This window comes from Acomys russatus, chromosome 31 (genome assembly GCF_903995435.1).
Source record: "Acomys russatus chromosome 31, mAcoRus1.1, whole genome shotgun sequence".
Taxonomy (NCBI): Eukaryota; Metazoa; Chordata; class Mammalia; order Rodentia; family Muridae; genus Acomys; species Acomys russatus.
In genome coordinates, this window is record NC_067167.1 from 7,746,397 (window position 1) to 7,768,785 (window position 22,389).

Here is a 22,389-nt window from a genome sequence, read left to right on the forward strand (position 1 = left end):
TACTTACACGCTCCTGTTCTCTAGGAGAGCATCTGAAATGGGTTTCTTGACTGTAAGTGTAGCGACCTTGTGGCTCTCTACTCCGCTCTCTGGGATTCTAGAAACTCACTTTAAAGTGCAGACATGAAATGCACGCAGATGGGTGCTCATCATGTCGCAGACCTGCAAGTAACACAGCCACTCGGCAGCAGGCGCGAGCCATAGTCAGCACACCTGGCCTAAGTGGTGTCGCTTCTAGGTGCTTCTCCAGCATTCTAAAGCCATGGTTAGACTTCATAAGGAATTGTAACATACATTTATTACTCAGGCATTCCAGTTTTACTGCTAACACTGTGCCCGGCAGAAGAAAGGCAGCAAGATATGCAGCCTTGACTGTTCTGATGCTTTAAGCAGTAGAAACTGGGTTACGGTCTGCCTTCTCCCTCGGCTCATTTGAGAGGTGCCTGTCAGTGGGAGTGCCTTGCCCTGGAAATGTGGTTCAGGTGGTCTGTTACTCTGCAAGATGAGACCCTCAAAACGGAGCCAGCTACTTGATGTGCTGCTTGAACTACATAAGGGCTGCCCCACCCCTCAAAGAACCATTGGCTGCTGGGGACTTGCGCAGAGACTGAGTTTTTGCAGTTTCACTTTGTAGACAGGATTCTGATGTAATGCCCATGTGTAGCTTTGCTCTGTATATTTAAAGAATTACAAGGAAGTGAGACTTATTTAAGAAAAACATAGTAAAATATGAACAGCTGTCACCAAGCATGGCACATGCCTGGAATCCCAACACTTAAGAATCTGAGGCATGAGTGCTATTGAGTTTGAGGCTAGCCTGGGCTACACATCAAGTATCTGTCCATCCAGGACTAAATAGCAAGACCTTATCTCAACAACAACAAAGTATTAAATTACCTATAAATGGTGGGGTTGTAAGTTTTTCTCCTGCTTATATTCCGTAGAAATTCAGCAACTCTGCAGTGTATATTAGTTTTATGGAGTTACTTTGAAAAGCTGGCATACTTAAACATTCTCGTTTGCCCTTTGTAAATTGTACTTCTATCTAAAACTCAGGATTTGGGGTTTGTTTGTTTAGCAGAAGAAAACATTTTGCCTTAATGCATATGGGCTGTACATTTGTTAGTCACAAGTAACAAGGGCTTATTACTCACCATTTCTGGAGGCTGCAGGGGACAAAGATAGGGCACCTGTAGACTCTGGGGATGGCCTCTTCCTCACAGATGGCATCTTTTATGTGCCTCACAATAAAATAAGCAACCTCTTCAAAGCCTTTTATAAATATAGTTTTATTCTTTGAGAATGCTATATATGCATACAATGTATTTTGGTCATATTTACCCCTCCTACTTCTTACCCTGACCCCTTTTCCAGATCCACCTCCCCAAGTCACATTAAAATTCAGTTTAAAGTTGTATCACTACAAGACTTTGGTTCCTGATAGTTCCCAGTGATAACTACCATTTATTAAATACTTACTATGTACCAGGCTGTCTTCACGTACTTCATGCATTTGACCACTGCAAGGCGTGGGTGCTGTTCTCCTTTACAGAGCAGGGCTGTTTTTAATGCTCTCTGACAAGTTTTCCATGAGGCTCTGTTTGAATTACTATGTTTAGTCTAAAGCTAACGAACTATAGGATCACTCCATAAGTTACAGCCAGGGCTGGCGTAGGCAGTTCAGCCGCAGACCCTTCCCCTCTCCCCAGCACGTAGTGTAACTGGGAGGCCTGAACCCGCAGAGTCACACAGTGAGAAGGGAGGAGGCCCCAACCCAGATCTGCCTGCGCTTCATCACACTTACCACTCCTTCCTGTTAGAACTCAAAGTTCTCTTTCAATTTGTTTTAAAATATATTTTTTTATCTTACCTCACGGTATTAGGAGTGACCTGAAGAAAACTAAACTGTGAGTAAAACAGAAGCTACACCTACAGTTTTGCCTCTGTAGGCCCCAACAGCGAGCCACCACTCTAAATCAACATTCCTCAGAGTAATCCTTCGGATGAGGACAGGTTTGAAAGCCATCAGCCTGTACGGCAAGAGCACTGGTGGCTACAAGGATTACAAGTGGCTGTCTTTGCACTCACCCCTTCCAATCTTTGAGTACAGGAAGCTGTAAAGGACACAGCACTGTATGGCAGGACTGACACTCCAACAACACTTCCAGGAACTGAACATTTACCCAACCCGAGGGCATGTGCATGTTACCAGAAACAAGACACAGTGGTGCAGGGGTTGATATAATAATACTTCATACCATGACACAGACGATTAAATGAGTGCCACTTGGAAGTAGGTGCTAAGCCATTCCGACTCTTCTGTTCAAGAGCTGGTGAAAGTTTGATGGGAAAACCAGCCTTACTACAGTAGAAGGAGCAACTCCCTTCTTAAGGACAACCTGACACCAAACCTTACTGAAATGCCGCAGCTTTTAAGCTCCTTGCATCTGCTGCCTTTGTCCACCACAGTAGCCTCTCCTGTTTAGGGTCTCGTCTTTGTATGGGCTTCCATGATGTATACAACCTGTATGACATAAACATGTGTGCTTTCCTGCTGACCATTTTCTGTTACTTCATTGCGTGGGCCCAGCCAGGACCCTGGGACTCAAGTGACTGCTGCAGCCCCTCCCATCAGCAGAGGCTGCAATGCTTCAGTGCAGCCGGCTGCTAATAGATGAAGGTGGCGGGGGATATCTGGGGACACTGGCGGCACTGCTCAAGTCACTCCTGTGCTTGACTGAAGGCAACTAACGTACCCAACACTGCAGCATGAGTTAGAGCCAGGTATAGGCATGGGCTAGAGTACCATTAGGCGAACGAGTACCGTCGCCAACACAGTGACCTCATTTCCAGAGGTTTCGCTAAGGTCGTCACTTAACACTTCTCACGCTGCCTGGCTAAGACTTACTTTAACCCTAAATTTATAAAAACAAGTTTCATTTGCATAGTTATAGTAAAGCAAATATGCATTTATGTACTCATTTCAAGTAAAGTAAACTGACCTGTTTGGATTATAGCTCATCAGCAAGACTACTTTACAATGAAAGAGGACTTTCTAGTTATTTCTAGTTATTGCTTAGAACTCAGATTTCCAAGTGTCTGCTGTAAAAGCCAGTGCTCCTTTATCGTCTTCACCTTCCACCCAGGCACAGTGTGGATGTTCTCAGCCTGAGGACCTGCGGATTAGCCAGTGCCCACAGCATGTCGTGGAGGCTGCTGACAGGATACCCGCTCTGCAGGATATGCCTTTTCAGAAAGCTTCAACCAGCTCTGAAAATCAAACCACCTTCAGCATGTTTCACCTACAAAACGGATGGCCAGGCAAACAGAGAAAACACGAGAACAGTAGAAAAGCTCCATGCATGTTCAGTGGACATTAGCAAAATCCGCAGGCTGAAAGGATGGGTGCTTTTGGAGGACGAAACCTACGTGGAAGAAATTACAAATATTTTGAAAGAACTAGGTGCCAACAAAACTGTAATAGCCAGTATTTTAGAACGCTACCCAGAAGCAATTGTCTGCAGTCCTGCTGCTGTTGACAGCAAAAGGAAAATGTGGCAGATGGTCTGCAGAAATGAAACTGAGTTAATCCGGTTAATCGAGCAGTTTCCAGAACCTTTCTTTACCATCAAGGACCAGGAGAACCAGAAGCTCAATGTTCAGTTCTTCCAAGAGCTGGGACTCAAGAATGTGGTGATCACCAGGTTTCTGACAACAGCCTCTAGCATTTTCCACAATCCTGTAGAGAACAACAGGCGAATGATTGGGGTTCTCCAGGAGAGCTACCTAAATTTAGGTGGCTCTGAGGCTAATGCCAAAGTGTGGCTACTCAAGTTATTAAGCCAAAATCCATTCATTGTGTTAAGTTCTCCTACAGCTGTAGATGAAATACTAGAATTTCTTCAAGGACAAGGCTTCACAAACTCTGAGATTCTTCAGCTTCTGTCCAAACTTAAAGGGTTTCTTTTCCAACTTCAGCCAGGAAGCATCCAGAACAGTCTTTCCTTCACTAAGACTACTTTTGAGTGTACAGACTGTGACCTCCGGCAGTTAGTTGTGAAATGCCCGGCGCTTCTTTATTATCCTGCTATGGTTCTAGGAGAGAGAATCCAGGCACTGCTGAAAGAAGGGATCTCCATAGCTCAAATAAGGGAGTCGCCGATGGTGCTCGAGTTAACGCCACAGATAATTCAATACAGGATAAGAAAGCTGAATTCTTTAGGCTACAGAATAGAAGATGGACATCTAGCAAGTCTAAATGGAACAAAAAAGGAGTTTGAAGCTAACTTTAGTAAAATGCAACCCAAACAAAGAAGGCCATTATTTAACCCTGTGGCATCATTAAATGTTGAAGAGTGATCGCAAAGTGACCAATTCACAAAGGCTTAAGCAATTCAGCTTATAAGCACTAATGATTCTCAGGACCTAATGAGATTCTCAGTTGTGTTGAAGTTATCTCATAATTGATGGTTTCTGATTCATTTGCTGTATTTTAAACTATAAACTGTATTTAAACAGTAACTTTGTCCTTGAATTATTACTCCAAAACATTATAAACTAAGTGGCTGGAATGTGGTATTTCACACATTTTGGAGGAACTGACAAGTACATACTCTTATCAGGGTACGTGAAGTGTACATAGTACAAAAGTACACAGAGTGTAATTCCCTCAGCCGCAGCCCTGAGTCATTCACAGGCCAACACCACATTCCTTTAGAGAGAGCTAACTTCACCTTTCACTTAGAATGAGTATCTTTGAGGACTGTTACTCATCCAGAAGGACTAGTTTGAAATTTCTTAGGAAACACATTTATTATGTTCCTCATTTTACAGATGAGGTTCATGGCAGAATCCAGATTTATTAAGATCTGAATTCTGTTCAGCCTCAGGAATAGAAAAAGATTTCCACCTTTCCCTGCACAGCAACAGGAAAGAATGCAAATATATGTTCTACAGTAGGACTCAGAAGCACTCAGGTCTGTCAAGAAAAAGGTTAAGACCAGATAGTGGCAGCTGTAGCTTAGCGGCAGAATGCATGCTTCACCTTGGATGCAGTCACAAGTGTGTACTTGAATATATACATGTGTGTGTGAGGGGGGAATAGAGGGAGGGAGGGAAGGAGGGAGAGCGCTCTTCATTCGAAGCATCACTGGTCCATCTAAGGTGCAGGAGTTCAATTCTAAGTGCACTGGGAACCTCTAGAGCTTTGTCCTGGCAATTATCAGAATGCATGCACTCGCCTACTTTCTCAAAGCAGGTCTGGAATATAGTACAGGCTACCTGGTCCTCTACAGTTACCTGTCAACTGTGAAGTGGCTCGTAACAGACAAATGGCCAAGTGTAGAGCTGTGAGAAGTCAGAAGTGGAGATAAGCATCAGTGCCAATCGCATTGCGGAGGCATTTAAAGCCATGGCTGTAGATGAGATTGCCACGAAGAGGCAACTAAGATACAGAGAAGAAGTAATGAAAAAGGCAGGCACTGGCTGACCTTGTCAAGAGTAACCGGCAGAGCAGGGCGGTAAGAAGGCTCTGTGGGGTGGGCATGAATGGAAGGGGAGGGCTCGGAACAAAGCCCTTGAGACATTAGAACCCAAGTTAGGTTTGATTCCTAAACTCATAAAAAAAAAAAATGCCAAGTGTGGTTAAACACACTTGTAATCCCAGCACGGCAAAGTAGGCATGGGATCCCTGCAGCAGCAATCTTTAGTTGGCCTCTTAACTATATACAGTAGAAAAGAGTTCCGTAGTTGTAACTCCTCAGCTTTCACACTTTAGTGTGCCTAACAATAACCCACAAAGGTTTTTAAAGAAACTGAACAAACTGAGGTGACAGAACCTAAGCATCTCAATTTTCAGTCTTTTAGTTGTTTAAGTTGTATTTGTATTTTACTGCTCTGTCTACATCCAAATATCATGTTTGTAAATTATCAACAAAGAAAATTGGCTACAGCACTTCCTGAACTGCTAGTAGTCTTAACTTTTAATACGATCCTGTTTAAAAATTCCATTTATTTCTGTAGATCTTTAGGAAACATTCCATCTTTGCAGATCATAGTCCTTTATTATCAGATTCATGTGTTCTTTCCCATCCCTTTAATACAAAAAGCCCCGCATTATTCAATCAGGTATTTTTATCTGACATTTCACTAAATACAGTATCCATGTCAACATTATTAGATCAGTCATTCCAGTGGCCACACAGATATATCTTCGCTGTGCCAAACCCACTCAAAAAAGGAGCCAAACTAACAGAGGCCTCCAGGTGTATACAACAATAGTTTTTTGAAGTGAACTAGTCCTGTTTAACAGGTCAAATTACTAGTCTATGTAAATAAACTGGAAGAGACTGAAATATATAGCTGTACACAACATCAAATGGCAAGTTCATTTCAGTGAGAACTACAGCTAACTATACACCTGTACAGTTCTCTGCTATCGTTGTAAAAGCCCCTCTGAATAACACTGTACTTCAGCATTTAAGACAATTTAAAGTATTTACCTGGTGGCTTTTCATAGCAGAAATTAATTATAGCCATTTTTTCCTCAAGTGATTTTAAAGATAAGCAAAGTTGAAAATAAATATGCAAGCATATAAACTAAGCCTACACTTAGACTAACTCAGGTACAAAGCACAGCAGAGCCTTTAAGTTAGAAATAGAAACCAGCAATGAGTCATTAATCTCTTCTAAATAGCAGGAAACAAGTTCTCCAATACCATTATTTACATCACTGAAAATGGGTCCATTAATTTTAAAATGTAAAAAATACCATTTGTTAAGACATTTCCCCGATGTATCAACAAATGTCTCTTAAATGATATTGCATGAAATAAATGACCATTTAATTCCTTCTGAATTTAACTCAGTGATTTTTTAAGTTTTGTATGAGTATAAAAGTTCAAGAGTATTTATAAATTTGCTGGAAAGTCCTGCTGTTATATATTTTTATCCATTTGTTGGTTCACATTACTAATAGAATACTCATAAGAGTTACAAACGTTTAAAACTAGATGTTAGGGTGATCTCCCTGTGTTCTCGAGGACACTACATTTTGACATATGTCAAGGCTGCACACCCTTTCTCTCTCCAAGGGGCAGAATGGAGACAGATTTCTAGTTTTAGGTATAAAGAGAATTAAGATTTGGGGGGGGGGTTATATTATAAAATAAATGCCAAATGTATGTCAGTTATTAAGTTTCCATGAAACTTAAAACAAAAAGAAATGGACTTTTGAGTTACATTCTATGAGAATGAATGAGCTATGACGACACATCAAGACACAACACACTTACCACCCACATCAAAAACCGCCAATCCCGCCCCGAGGCTGGTTGAGAATGGTATGTCCACAGCTGCTTTAAAGGGTTATAATAGAACATAATTTAAAAGCATGAGTACATTTCTCTGTGGATGCACTCAGTGGGTATGATGCACCTACCATGCATGCAGCCCTGGGTTCCAGCCCTAACGTCACATAAAGCAGGCATGGTGCCCACTGCCTGTAGCCCCAGAACTTGGGAGGTGAAATCAGGAGGATTAGAAGCTCAAGGTGATCCTCAGCTACATACCCAGTTCAAGACCAGCCTAGGCTACAGAAGACCCCATCTCAAAAAACAAAACAAAAACCTATATAAGTAATTGAAAGCACTTATGTTTTTGGTTTTTTTATTCAAAGCCAATGTATGGAGCCCATCTCATTCATTTGAAGAGTCAATCCTCATATATTTAATAGTTGCTTTTATTGTATGTTTAAAGGAATTACTACTGATAATTTATTTAGGACATCCTAAAGACAGAATAAGCTTCAGATAATTATAAGAACTTAAAAATTAATTATTTGTTCTTTCTCAATATGAAACTTCCCACACAGCTTTTGATCAGCTAAGAAATGTTCCCTAGGCACTGTGGGGTGTATTGATGATGGGACCATGAGCCCCAGTGCTAAACCCACGTTCCATGTCCGCTCACAACAGGGACCAAGCACTGTCTCACCCACTGACACCAGGCAATGCCTTCACCTCAATACTCCTGAGATTTTTAAGAGTGAAAACTAGCTTTACAACCTTTAAAAGAATCCACTGATAATTGTAAGAACTGCACATATTTAAGGTATTAGAAAAGATGTTTTCTTTTGTAAGGCATCAATGATTAAACAAATAGAATACTTATCTAACAAAAAACAATTAACAGTATCATAAAACCATTTATCTTCTAAACTTCTCAATTCCTCCTACTTTTCTGTGAGCTTAAATAAGAATGCCTCTTGGCCTAAACCACTATAGGTATAAAAAACTAAGACATCTGAAACTATTAGGCACATCAAAGGTACAGTTTATGTGGTTCAAGAGTCCCTTTGTAAGGGTCCTATGAGTTACCTGGCACACTGTACACAACATGGAACTGTAAAATCATCTACTAAGTGGAACTTTCACATTTTTAGTCAAACTGAAAGACTTAGAGCAAATATTTCAACATACTATATCTTGAGTTACAACTGAGCAAGTGTAACAGTTTACAAGATAAAAAGCTGAACTTAAGGATGAGAAGCCTTCATACACTGTGATAGTATTGGTCTCTTCTTGTTTTAGATGCAGCCAGTCACCAATACTTTCAACACAGCTTAGCGGTTGACCTGGTTGTAGTCTGTAATTGAGCAGTTCAATGCCACTGGCATCATATGCTGTGGAGAGCAAGTGTACCTGTCTCTTAATCGGACTTGTCTTTCTTCTTTCCTGATAAGGGCACTTTGTTTACAACAGCAGACCCAACAGCTGTCACACCTCCGGCCACAGCAGACACGCCTCCTTTCACCAGCCCTATTCCCATGGAAGGCACAGTTGTAACAGCTGTTTTGGTCACTTCCAGACTCTTTCCACCAATCCAAGCCACACCACCAATGGTGGCGCCAACAGCTCCCTTTGTAACACTGAAGATTCCTCCAGTCACACGAGACAACATGCCCGGCTGCTGCTGTGGGTGATCTTTCATTGACCCTAATGAGAGAAAATGGTATAACAGTCAAATACAGACCTAAGAACACTAAAAATCATTAAGTAACCTTCCTCACATCCAGCTTAATCTGAGAAACCCCACTCTACTGAGTACACAGTCAGGGGCCTTTGTCTGAGTACAACTGCAGAAGTTTTATATTATACATTGGTCCAGAGCTACATCTTTTGAAGCAAGGTCTTGTTAATGTTGCCCGCGCTTTCCTCAATTTTCTTATCTCTGCCTCACTAACACTGAGATTATAGGTGTGCACCAGTATGCACAGTGTTGTGTAGCATTTTTCAGAGATTAAAATCTTCCATTTTGGAGGGAAGCTGGCTAAGATAAGACACAGACTATTTTATTGAAAGGAAGGTGATAATTCCATTCTACATAGAAGCTCCTTAAGTTCAGAAAGTAAACAAATAAAAACAGTTTCAAGAACTTCCTGGAACTGACTACATTCACTTCCCCAAGCATATATAATCTGTGAGTACTGCTAAAAGACATTCAGACAAGCTGAGGTGCCTGCAAGAAGCAGAGACCAGCGAGCTACCTGAAAGGGTCACTCTCCAACCTGCTGAGCTGCCTGCAGGCTGTAGAGCATGCTCCACGTTTCCAGTTTCCGTGAGCTGTCACCCACACTGGTGGACTTCGGTGATGCAGCAGTATTTGAATCACTTCTACTCCTATAAGTAACTCCAGTTAAACTCATTGGTTCACCAAGTTGGACTTTGATCTATCAGTGGTTCTCTATCTGGAGTAATTAGACAAATAACCATGTAGACTACATCCCAGGAACAGTGTCACACAACATGTGTGGCTCAGTGCTAAATCTTACCCATAAAAAGAAATAGCTTTTATAAAAAGAATACTGTAGAAACTAAAACACTTTATACAATAGAATCACATTTTAAAAGATGTGCTTTAAATGTCTCCCTGATTTACAGTTCTTCTACTAAAATTTTTGTTTGTTTGTTTGTTTTTCGAGACAGGATTTCTCTGTCCAAGTGCTGAGATTAAAGGTGTGCGCCACCACGCCCAGCCTAAAATTTTACCCTAAAAAGTGTGAGAAAATAAAAATATAAACATATGTAGCCTTCAATTTCTTAATGAAGATGCAACCAATAATCACCAAAATAATCATCTTTATACAATGTGGTTCTCAAGGTACTCAGGAGATCTCTAAGGACTTTGAGGGGAGGGGATTCATGGTAAACCCTCTTTCAAAATAATACTAAAATTGCATTGTCTTTTCACTTCACTTTCCCACAAATCTATAACTGAAAGTTCCAGAACACAAGAAACTGACTACAGATGCAGCTGCAAGGATGTACCTGTCTTCTATCACTTCAAACAATAAAAAGATTTATAAAAATATATAAACAGTATCAAATAGGTAACAAATCTCTTATTTCAAAGTTCTAAACTTGAGCTTTTCTAAGACACAAGACATAAATTCACCTTAAGAATTTTTTTCATTGCTTGGCAGCTTTACACATGCTAACTGAGGAAATCTTAAATGATTATTCCAAATAGTGCATCAGGCAGGAAGAGCCCCCAGAACTAACAGTTGGAGCTACACGATATTAAAAGGTTACTGCACAGCACAAGAAACTATCAGAAGAGCAAACAGCCTTCAGAACAGGAGAACATCTTTGCCAGCTGTACATCAGAGAATTAATATACAGATTTCATTTTTTTCTTTCTCTCTTCCTTCCTTCCTTTGTTTGTTTTTTAAGACAGGGTTTCTCTGTGTAGCCTTGGCTGTCCTAGGCTCGCTTTGTAAACCAGGCTGGCCTTGAACTCAGATCTGCCTGCCTCTGCCTCCTGAGAGCTAAGATCACAGGTCTGTGCCACAGGACAGATTTTATTTTCTTAAAGTCCAAATATCATAACAAACAAAAAAGCTCTCCCAGCCAAAGTGTTTGCTATCCTTAGCTCTCCAGAAAAATGTAAATTAAAACTACTGTGAGATACCATCCACCTAAGTAAGAATTGCTACCATGAAAACTAGTAAGCTGTGGTGCCACATGAAGGCAGGCAGAAGGCAGATATATACCTGTGTAATACTTTTTTTTTCCCTAAATACTTATTTTCCACATTAACATACAAAAGATCATTATGTCATTTGCAAGAAAAATTGGTTCTATCTGATTTCCCACATCAACATAGAAGTTCTAGACCAGTCAGCCATAGAGAAGCTCTGTCTCTAAAGAAACAAACAAAAATTAAAAACTAATTGCAAATGTTGGTGAGGATTTGAGGAGAGAAAAACCCTTGTGCACTGCTTGAAGGAATGTAAACCAGTACAAGGATTATGTATGGAGGCTTCTCAAAAAATTAAAAAAACAATTGTTATATGGCCCAGCTATGCCCTTCCTGAGCACATACTCACAGACAGCATAGCATAACACAGAGATACTTGCATATCATGTTCACTGCTGCTCTATCTACAGCAAAGAACCAGCCCATCAAAAGATGATATTGAAAATGTATGAGAGATGTATTATGTGGTACATACATAAGATGGAATTATATTCAGCTGTAAAATTGAAAAGTGAAGTTACAAAATGTGCAGGAAATGTGAGTGGATTTGGAAAGCGAGGTGACCCAAACTCAGCGGTAACTGCATGTCCTCTCTTTCCTATTGGATCCTAGCTTATAACGCATGTGTGTATCTAAGTGGAAGGAAATGCAGATAAAACCTAAAAGCTAAAAAGGAGGTCAAAGGAGGGCAAGAAGAGATGCTAAGGAAAGGGGACATGAAGGCAAAGGAGTACGTGTAACCAGGAGAAGAGACAGGGCACAGGAAAGAAGAGCTGAGAGATGAGGGAAGGGAAATCAGCTAGAACAAATTTTGCTTTAAAATCCCATGATAGTTGTATATTAAATATGGAAAACAAATACTTAAAACCAACAAAGTATTACACAAATATAAGATATAGCCACTGCTAAATTTGTTTTAAAATACAAATATTAAAACTACTAAGAATAATAAATTTTTAATTTTTAAATGGATAAAAATAAAGTACTTAAGATACAAGTAAGCATTTGAATATATTAGTTATAAAATCTGAGCAGTGAGAAGGCATAGGACTTCAGTCTGAGGGAAGCCTAGATCTGAGCAGTGAGAAGGCATAGGACTTCAGTCTGAGGGAAGCCTAGATCTGAGCAGTGAGAAGGCATAGGACTTCGTCGAGGATCAGTTGACAGGAGAAGGCATAGGACTTAGTCTGAGGACCTGTTGAGCAGTGAGAAGGCATAGGACTTCAGTCTGAGGGAAGCCTAGGTTTGAGCAGTGAGAAGGCATAGGACTCAGTCTGAGGGAAGCCTAGGTTTGAGCAGTGAGAAGGGCATATGACTTCAGTCTGAGGGAAGCCTAGGTTTGAGCAGTGAGAAGGCATAGGACTTCAGTCTGAGGGAAGCCTAGGTTTGAGCAGTGAGAAGGCATAGGACTTCAGTCTGAGAAGCCTAGGTTTGAGCAGTGAGAAGGCATAGGACTTCAGTCTGAGGGAAGCCTAGGTGAGCATTGAGAGGCATAGGACTTCAGTCTGAGGGAAGCCTAGGTTTGAGCAGTGAGAAGGCATAGGACTTCAGTCTGAGGGAAGCCTAGGTTTGAGCAGTGAGAAGGCATAGGACTTCAGTCTGAGGGAAGCCTAGGTTTGAGCAGTGAGAAGGCATAGGACTTCAGTCTGAGGGAAGCCTAGATCTGAGCAGTGAGAAGGCATAGGACTTCAGTCTGAGGGAAGCCTAGATCTGAGCAGTGAGAAGGCATAGGACTTCAGTCTGAGGGAAGCCTAGGTTTGAGCAGTGAGAAGGCATAGGACTTCAGTCTGAGGGAAGCCTAGATCTGAGCAGTGAGAAGGCATAGGACTTCAGTCTGAGGGAAGCCTAGGCTATAGAAGACCCTGTCTCAAAAAAATACATATGCTTAACTTTATTATGCTACAAAATCTTTCCCTGAAGATAAGGACCAGGGAATGGTGATGCATACTTGTCAGAGAGAGATCCTATCTCCAGAGAAAACAAAAGAGGTGGGGTTATTGTTTTGTTTTTTTCTTTTCTTGAGACTAGTTCTCACTATGTAGCCCTGGCTATCCTGAAACTCACTATGTAGAACAGTCTGGCCTTGAACTCACAGATAGCTGCCTGCCTCTGGCTCCTGAGTCCTGGAAATAAAAGCATACACGACTATACCTAGTTAACAAGTTTTTAAAAAGCAAGACATAGAAATAGGAAACAAATTTAAAATATTTATATTTGTAAATTACCCAGAGTATATAATAAACTTATACAAATTGTTCTATTTTTTAAAAAGCAAGAAACTGAGCTAATAATTTTCAGGTTTTTTCCACTAAACTAAATTAAACCAATTAGATAGTTCCTCCTCATTCGTAGGGGAGGAGTGGGAGAGTCTCACTGTATACCCAAGTGGTGAAGCTGCTGTCCTCTGGCTTCTATCTCACACTGCTGGGAGGGGAGCACATGGGTCAGCAGCCACCATGACAAACATCTTCTTTTAGACTTATCTGTAAGATCTTATTGCTATTTTTATATTTTTGGTTTGTTTCTTTTTTTTTTTTTTTTTTTATAGCTTCTCAGAAATTTGATTTGTACCTTACCACGTAAGAAAATTTTAGGCAGGGACAACAGAACTGGGAAGAAATGCAGTAACTAGAGTTAGGCCCTTTAGCTCAGGAATCAACATGCAGTTCCCCAAGGATATTATCATTTATATTATGCTTTATCAAAAACACAAGTAAAAATAACTACAGTCATTTTATGTACAGAGTTAGGACAGGAGAGAGGACACAAATAGTGTTTCCAAGGCTTTCAGAAGAAAGTTTAAGAGTAATCCATGTCACAATTTTCAAGCTAATAAAATAGATGTAATTTAGAAAGAAAAATTAAGCAGAACCCAAAACCATGTATGAACATAAAGCGCAGTATCAATTATAACATAAGAAATGACAGGAATTCTTTAAATCTCGAATCTTGAATTAGGTGTGTTTGTGTGCAGGACATCTAAACTAAACAGTCTATCATGTGCCTCCCACACTTTTGCAAATAAAAACAATGTTCTTGCTTGTCAAATGGTCTTGAAATAAAAGTGTAACAAGAAAACCTTAAATAATAGAGATTGTGTCTATTCACCAAGGTCTGTGTTTTCTTTTTAAAAGCTCAATTATTGACCAGATAAAAGGCTATGATTCTTTACATTGAACATTTTAAACGATCATAGCTTTAAATTACCAATATATTCCTTTCAATCTTAGTGTCCGGCACATGCTTACCTTCTGGTGGCTCATCACTAAGGTAAGATGGAATTTCTTGATTTTTATCTGCCTGATTCATGATCACCTGTAAGACAAAACATGTTTCAGAGTAAACTACCACTTCGCACATGCTGTTTTAAATCAACTTAAGCAATTTTATTTAGATAGAGAACATTCTTAAGTACCTACCATGACAGTAACATCCTATCCCCTATTTCAAACTGTAGAGTTTACAAAAGACTTGAAATTACACGAATGGACAACATAAATTTTATTGGCAACACTAACAGAAAATGGCAGTGATGATTTAAGTTTCCCTTCATTGTTTTTCCTGTGGAACTTCAATTTAACCTGGAAACTACAAGTGAAAGAGAGTTGGACAGGAATAAAAAGCGTGGAAAAGTAAGATCCCTGCCGTACCGACAACACGCCTGAGTCAGCAAGACTGGAGTGTCTTCTTTATTTCTTGGTTATAGGACAGAATTGAAAAGCCTGTAGAAAACCATAAAGTATGATTAATTCTAAATAAAGGCATGAAATAAATGTAAGAATTCCTTTTCCCAATCCCTTTATGATCTGAAAGGTAAGACAGGATACGCCTAAAACTGACTGTGCTATACGATCATGCCTGAAAGAAAACAAGAACTATGCTTCCAGCAGTCAAGTGTTTGTCCTGTGTCTCTAAGGCCTCGCAGTCAACCAAGTATTAGTCCTCTGTCTCTGAGGACTCGGTTATTATATCTATGCATAAACAACAGATATTAAAAGGATATTGTGAGGAGGGTAAGCAGATGGCTGGTGGGTCAAGTGCTTACCACACAAGCACTGAAGACCTGAATTCTGAATCCCAATACCTACTTTAGAGAAAAAAAGTTAAAATCTAGGTTTATGCTTATAAACCCAGAACTGCTGAGGAGGCTGAGATCTCTGAGGCTTGCTGGCCAGCCAGTCTAACTGAATTAGTGAGCTCCAGGTTCAGTGGGAAACCATGTCTCAAAAAAAAAAAAAAATAAGATGGAGAACTGACTGAAGAACTCACCAAATACTGACCTCTAACACGCATACACATACCTATGCTTACACACCTGCTGGCCATCACACCCACACAAACATGTACACACATACACAAAATGAATTCTAAAAGGCACTGTGAAAATGTACAGTGAACTTTAATACACTAAATAACAAGTGGTGATTAAGCATCAACGTGAGCTAAACGATGCTCTAGGTACAAAGGGCAGTGAAGGCCTGCCCGAGGGCAACAGTCACATTAGTTGGGGAGGACAATAGACTAACACTATAGTGTATGTCAAATAGTGCGAAATGCTACAGAAGTGAGGAATGGATGAGAAGAGACTCTGCGAAGGCTTTGTTTCAGGTGCATCCTGAAAGAGGTAAGGCATCAGATATTTAGATGAAGAGACCTCAAGCACAACAAACAGCAAGAAAAGAATGCCCTGAGGTGAGAGCTTACCTGGAGCAGCTAGAACAGCTAGTAAGAATGAAGAGACTACTTGACAGGGCACTAGGAGATGAAATCAGAGAATGTGCGGGCAATGGTGGACGCTGGCTTTTAGCAGAGGGAGACGGAAGGCAATGAGACACACTGAAGGGAGTAATGAGGTATTCTGATTTACACTTTTATGGTATTAAAACGTGTGGTGGCTCAGGCCCATGACCTAGCATCGGGAAGTTAAAGCTGGAAGGCCTGGAGCTCAAGGCAACCCTGAGCTACCCAGCTACGTCCTGCCTGAAAGAGAAAGAGGAGAAATCATCCTGGTTACTACTGTGGAAAGAGCATGAAAGCGCATGACTTGGCTATGGGTGGCACATCAGACTGTAAAAAAGAGAGGCTTTCACAAAGGTAATTTTAATTTCATGCATTACATCTTGTGATGTCTTACAGCCTCTAAAAAGACCAGTGGGCCCTAAAATTCATCAACACAGACAGTGTGATTGGTAAATATCTTTTAGTTGCTCTGGTGAAAGTCTTGATTCAAGACACTTAGTAGCAGCACCTAATCTGGTTTGATTTATGAATTTAGCACATCATTTCATATGATTAAAAAAGGTAACAATACAACTATATAATCATATACAGAAAAGAACAAAAGTATCAGATTGTACATTGCTCCAAAATGAAATTCTTGACTAACCTGACTTAATTAGCAAAGTCTCAAACTAGAAAGCTATTTTATTTCTATTTATATCTATATTCATGGTAAGAATATAACAAATTATACAGCATCGTGTTCAAGACTCTAGTACTAGAAATGCCTGTTAGAATCCCAACTGGCATAAAGTATGTGGCAAAGGAAAAATAACTTTAGAGATTTAAAGTAGAAATAATATATTCCTAACCCTAAAATGAGATTATTTAACAAATTCTAAAGCAAAATATGCAGAAAATCCTGGAAAGATATGTGTGTACCTTCTGGGGGGGAGGGGGAGAAATGACTATTGTATAGCTGCTTTCTTCCCCCAATAGACTGCTAAATTTGAGACACTTCTTAATAAATTATTCATTATATCCCACTATATAACAACAAATCTACATACATATACTTAGATACATAGAAACACATGGTCAATTGGCTGATGGTCAACATGATCAATAGAAGCTATGATCTACACAAAATACAAAATTACATGCATATATACATCTCATTTCATTTTCTCGTTTTAGAGAATGTCTCCTATGTAGCCAAAGCTGACCTGGAACTCAAATCCTGCCTTGATCTCACAAGTGCTGTATTAAGGGCATGCACCACCATACCTAGCTAGGGAACTTTTTTTTAATACATATTTTTTCAAAGTGTTCCTATATGTATCTTATATCCAAAATAGAATACCACCACTTATAGATCATAGCTGCTTTATAATAGTCTAAAGACATGACGTTAGTCTAAACAACATGAACTGACTTCATCCTTCTGTAGATGGGCAATGAGGAACCATGTGCAGAGTAACACTGTCAGGTCTGTGCTTTAAGAAGGTAGCTAAGATTTCTTATCCATAACCAGGAGAGGAATCTCTGCTACAAGTTTCTAATACCATTAACTCTGCCATGTTTTCCTTGCTATGGAGGACTATATGCCTATAAATCCTTGACCCAAACTAAACCCTTGCTCCCTTAAAAAAAAAAAATCTGTTAGCTATAATCTTTAGCACACTTAAGGAAACACCAACAGAGTGAAGAGACAGCCTACAGAAAATCTATATATTCTCGTTAATATCCAGAATATGTAAATAAAATTAAACACCAAAAGAACACATACTATAATCAGTAAGTGACCAAGTGAACTAAACAATTGCAAAAGAACTGCAAATAACCAATGCATGCTTTAAAAAGCATTTAATATCCTTAGCCAGCAAGGAAATGCTATCAAAACTGCAGATCCCCTATCAACCCAAACAGAAATGCTATTTTTTAAAAAAAAATTATATGCTGTCAGGATTGCGAGAGATTAGTGGGGTCCTTGTACAAACATCTCCTTATAAGATCTCTAGGCAAGCACTCTCTTCCGCACCGCCTACCGTTTTTACTCTACTCTGATTTCTTCCCAGCTCGTACTGTCACTTAATGTCCATTTTACTTGCGTCCCTGTTAGAATGTAAGGTCTGTGTGAACAAGGGTTTGGGGTTTTTTGTTCACTACTTAATCTTCAGATCCTTAATGTCTCATATAGTCAGATACTTGAATTTTTGTATAAAGCCAACATGGGCATTAAAACAAGCTTATAGGAGTATTAGATTTCTAGAATGAGCAACTAAGTATGCAGAAATTATAACCAAGACAAGATACACTAGAAAAGAAACCATTCCATCAAAAGATGATGGGCTTTTTGAGGTTGGGGCTGGAGATGGCTCAGAGGTTAAAAGCCCTGGCTGCTCTTCCAAAGGTCCTGAGTTCAATTCCCAGAAATCACTAGGTGGCTCATGACCATCCATAATGAGATCTAGTGCCCTCTTCTGGCATGCAGGAATACATTCGGGCAGAATACTGTATACATAATAAATAAGTTTAAAAAAAAAAAAGGATAAACAAGTTGTATCTTAGATGCATTCAGAACATCTACAGAAAGTTGTATAAGATATCTTCAGGAAATCCACAGAAGATATTCATTAGGCAATTATACTTAGGAAGTTGGGACAGTCTGAGACAAGTGGAAGTTTAGACAATACTAAGTGATAACTTAATCTATGGAGGGTGGGTGATGTGATCATACTAATGATTGATGGAACAGGCTTATAGCCTTTATTAGATTATATTTAAGTCAACTGAATAAGATAATTTAGTAAAGCAAACCTTCAAGTGAATAATCAGTATTCGTTGAATAGCTAGTATAGCTTCATAGAGAGCGAGATAGAAATTTATAAGATTCCGAAAGATTACTAAAAATCTAATGCAGGCATTTAAACAACTTATCAGGATCAAATACTAGAGGGGAGTGCTATTTAACACAAAGATTAGTATAAAAGATTAGTACCATATGATCTGATTATTTTTACAATGCACACAAAAAGATTAAATACTAAATTTTACCTAAAATTGCAAATTGAAAGCCAGGTGTCCTACAATCCTGTAATCCCAACATCCTGGAGGCTGAAGCAGGGCTGCCATGAGTTTGTGGTCAGCCTGCTACACAGTGAGCTCCAGACCAGCCAGAGCTAGAAAACAAGACTGTATCTCAAAAAGAAATCAATGTATAAAAGTTACCCTTTTGAAAAGAAAAAAAAAAAATTGTTTTGACCGATGTGCACAAATGTGTGTGTGTGTGTGTGTGTGTGCACCATGTGCATACAGTGCCCATGAAGACCAAAAGAGGGCATCCCAACCGCTGGAACAGAAGTCAGTGCTTGTGAGCTATGTGGGTGCTGGGAGTTGAGCCGCAGTTCTCTAGAAGAGCACTCAGTTCTCTTAACCACTAAGCCATCTCTCTAGCTCCCCAAATTATTAATTTCTGTACAAGCCATTTGTTCTAAATTCTTGAGTCCGTTAACACTTGAACCCTACTAATTACCTGCACCCTGTTATGCATTTAAGACACACACAGGCACTATTCTAACCTAGAACTTCCTTAAGTGAGAATACGCTTTCTAAGCAATTGCCACTTTGATCATTCCTGGAAACAAAATATATTAATATGTTATTTGCTTTTTAGGCACTCATAATGCATCCAAGTTTCTAGTATTTTTTTTTTAAGCTTTTCTAAAGAAGGCAATGATGACAACAACCTTAGATCAAAGCAAAGGGCTTAATTTATTTTATAAACATAATCAGTTCAATCCTTTGGTCCTGAAAAAGATAAACCATTATCATGCCAACTCTAAGATTTCTTTACTGCGGACTGTACAACAAGACAGTGAACTCAGCAGCAGCCACTTTAATGGGAAAATTCTTATCCAGTGCAGAATACGACAGCAGCTGGCAAATATATTGAGCAAGTATCAATACCACTATTCCCGAGAGAGTAATTTAGTCCAATAATAGAAACAAGTAACCAAACACCTGTTGGGAACCTTTCCTTCTGTGCTATGTGTGAGTTAAGAAAAATAAAATCATTTATGAAGAAATGCTGTTTGTGGGTTTCTGCAACATGTTATACACAAACAACTTTTGGTTCACAAAGAAAACAAGATCTAAAAGGTGTTTTGCTTTAAGCCTCTAGGTATAACCCTCCAAAGTCAAGTAAGTTAACAATATAAAGCTCAACTACAAAATGCAGTGAGCAATGCTTTACCTTCAAAGTCATTTTAAAATACATTACACAAGTTGTCTTCCTATATAAGAAAAAGCCTGAGCTAGGCATGGTGGCTCACCCCCATAATCCCAACTGTTGTGAAGCTACAGCGAGACTGCCTCAAGTTAGGCAAGCCTCTCTGCACAGTGAGGTCTAGGCCAGCAGGAATGAAAGCCTGACTAGCAAGGAGGAAGGGAACTCTCCTGCATGTGCTATATAGAAGCTGGCGTATGCTCACGTCTTCACCAACTCCGAGGAGTTTCAAAACTGCACATATACTAAAAGCAATGTACAAAGACAGCACCTTGCTGGTTTATGTTTCTGAGTTAACAATGCTGAACACTGTGTAAAAGGCGGCTCCTGCCAACTACATCAACAACAAATAGACTACAGGCAGTGAGTTTGTATCCAAGAAAGTTTTAAAAGCACACACAAAATACAAATAATGCAGAGTGTCAAAATAGAATTTTAAGTGTTTTCCTTGAAAGAAATATGAAATAGTATTTTAAAAAGTCTTCCAAGCCAGAGAAGCAGTACCTCAGTCATCCTCACTAATAAACACTTCATTGGTTCACTAGATACTGGCAGCATCCGGACTCTGTGCTAGATCCCGCTGAGACAATGTATGAGCATACATACAAAGCCCCTGCTCTTAACTGTATGTAATCTGGTGCAGTATCATCAGGAAGTAGGAAAAGGTCAAAGACTCAAGGACTGAAGCAGGAAAGTTAAGATTTTCCACAAACACTTGACTTAAATGTTTGGCTAATGTAAACATCACCTAAACTTTTCTAATGATGCTTTTATTGAACTTAGTTTCTGGTATAAGTGCTATAACAAAGACCACAACGATGAAAGTGAAAAATGAAAGCAGATGTATATGAGTTTATTAAACGTCGCTAAAGCAGGAGTGGAAATAGACACTTACCTGTAGGTTTGATAGCCCTTGAAGGGTAAACAACTACAAGTTTTAAACACTAACCAAAAGCAGATACAAATAACTACTGTGTTTCCTTCTGGATCAGCAGGGTTCATAAGATACAAAAGACACAATCAAATAAGATTTTTATTCCTAGTCTAGGTGTTTCTAACGCTTTCCAGCAGCCTTTGCTCCTCTCATTGAATCCACCTTTAGCCTTTAGACACAAGCAAGTCTTTTTTCCCCCCCTTAGGAGAGGAGTGACGTGGCAGGAGAGGCAGAAAATGACCCTAATGGCTAAGTACTGGCTTGGGCAGCTCCTCCTTCGTTGTCCACCCAGCACACCCTAGTTCCTGCGGAATTCCAACGTAGGATGACCGGTTTAAGAGAGACCATCCCATTTGATCCGGAGTGGAAGCTCCCGGACTAGTCTAGAAGCTGCCATGAATGTACAGGGCAGGTTCGGTTTTGGATAAAGCCTGGGGTCGGTAGTGACTGCACTGACGGCGGCTCCAGGATTCCCCACAGTCGTCCCTTGACACGGCCAGCGCCCCCCTTCGCTCCCACACCTGCGGGTTTGGAACAGGCGTGGGAGTGGAGTTCCCAATTAAAGGAAGAGCAGCGGGAATCTCCGCTGGAAGCCAAGCCCCGTGTACTTGAACCCACCAGGACCGTTTATCAACAGGTCTGAAGTTAAGTGGGGCAAGGAAGCGGGGCTCCTCCTGGGATGCCCCCCATCGTCTCCACTACGCCAGCCCGACACTCAAGGCAAAGAGGTCAGACGCAGGCTTCCAGGAGCGAGTCCCCCCAACTCCAAACACCGCGTCTGCGAACTCACGGACCCACTTGGGTGACCCCCAAAAGCACAACCTCCATCCGCCTCCCCCCTCCCAACCAACGACGCCCTGCCCCTCCCCCTTCCCCTTCACGTTCAGTGCCCCCCAAAAAGGCCAGGCTGGAGCAGCGGGCCAGGCCCCAGGTCGCGCAGGTGAGGTGGAGAAGGGCTAACGGAAAGGACCCGGAGGGCGACCATCCAGGCCAGCATCCCCCGCCCCCCGCAACCCTCCCACAACACACATCTCCGACACGGGACCGACTCGCTCACCGCGGGGTGGTGGGGCCACGGGCTGCGGCGTCCGGGCGGAGGTTGGAACGGTGGCACGGAGAGGGACAGCAGAGGCCGTGACGCGGCCCCGGGGCGGCTAGGCGATCCAGATGCTTCTCTCCTCAGGCTCCGGAGTCAGGAAGACTCTCTCGGTCCGAGGCGGCGGCGGCGGCAGCTGCGGCGGCGGCGGCGGCGGCGGCCTCTGGCTGCGGACGTGGCGCCTGACGCGACCCGCCCCCTCCGCAGCCTCCGGAGCTCCCGCCTCCTCCCGCGCCTCGGGTTCCGACGCGCACGCGCGCTCGCGCCCCCGGGCCCCCACCCCACCCGACCCCACCCCACCCTCCCGCGCCCACC

The 22,389-nt window shown here is 41.0% G+C and overlaps 2 protein-coding genes across 2 annotated transcripts; one reads left to right on the forward strand and one right to left on the reverse strand.

The window, feature by feature from the left end:
- Positions 1–3,109: 3,109 nt before the first annotated feature.
- On the forward strand, positions 3,110–4,517 carry Mterf2 (mitochondrial transcription termination factor 2). Its single transcript, XM_051139722.1, has one exon. It carries the CDS (start codon positions 3,202–3,204, stop codon positions 4,357–4,359), a length of 1,158 nt encoding a protein of 385 aa, XP_050995679.1. The 5' UTR covers positions 3,110–3,201; the 3' UTR covers positions 4,360–4,517.
- A 3,137-nt stretch (positions 4,518–7,654) lies between these two features.
- Positions 7,655–22,215, reverse strand: Tmem263 (transmembrane protein 263). The gene is made up of 3 exons (XM_051139725.1): positions 22,036–22,215; positions 14,286–14,352; positions 7,655–8,993 (listed from the first exon to the last, which is right to left on the reverse strand). Exons 2-3 carry the CDS (start codon positions 14,344–14,346, stop codon positions 8,707–8,709), a joined length of 348 nt encoding a protein of 115 aa, XP_050995682.1. The 5' UTR covers positions 14,347–14,352; positions 22,036–22,215; the 3' UTR covers positions 7,655–8,706.
- Between the last annotated feature and the right edge of the window lie 174 nt (positions 22,216–22,389).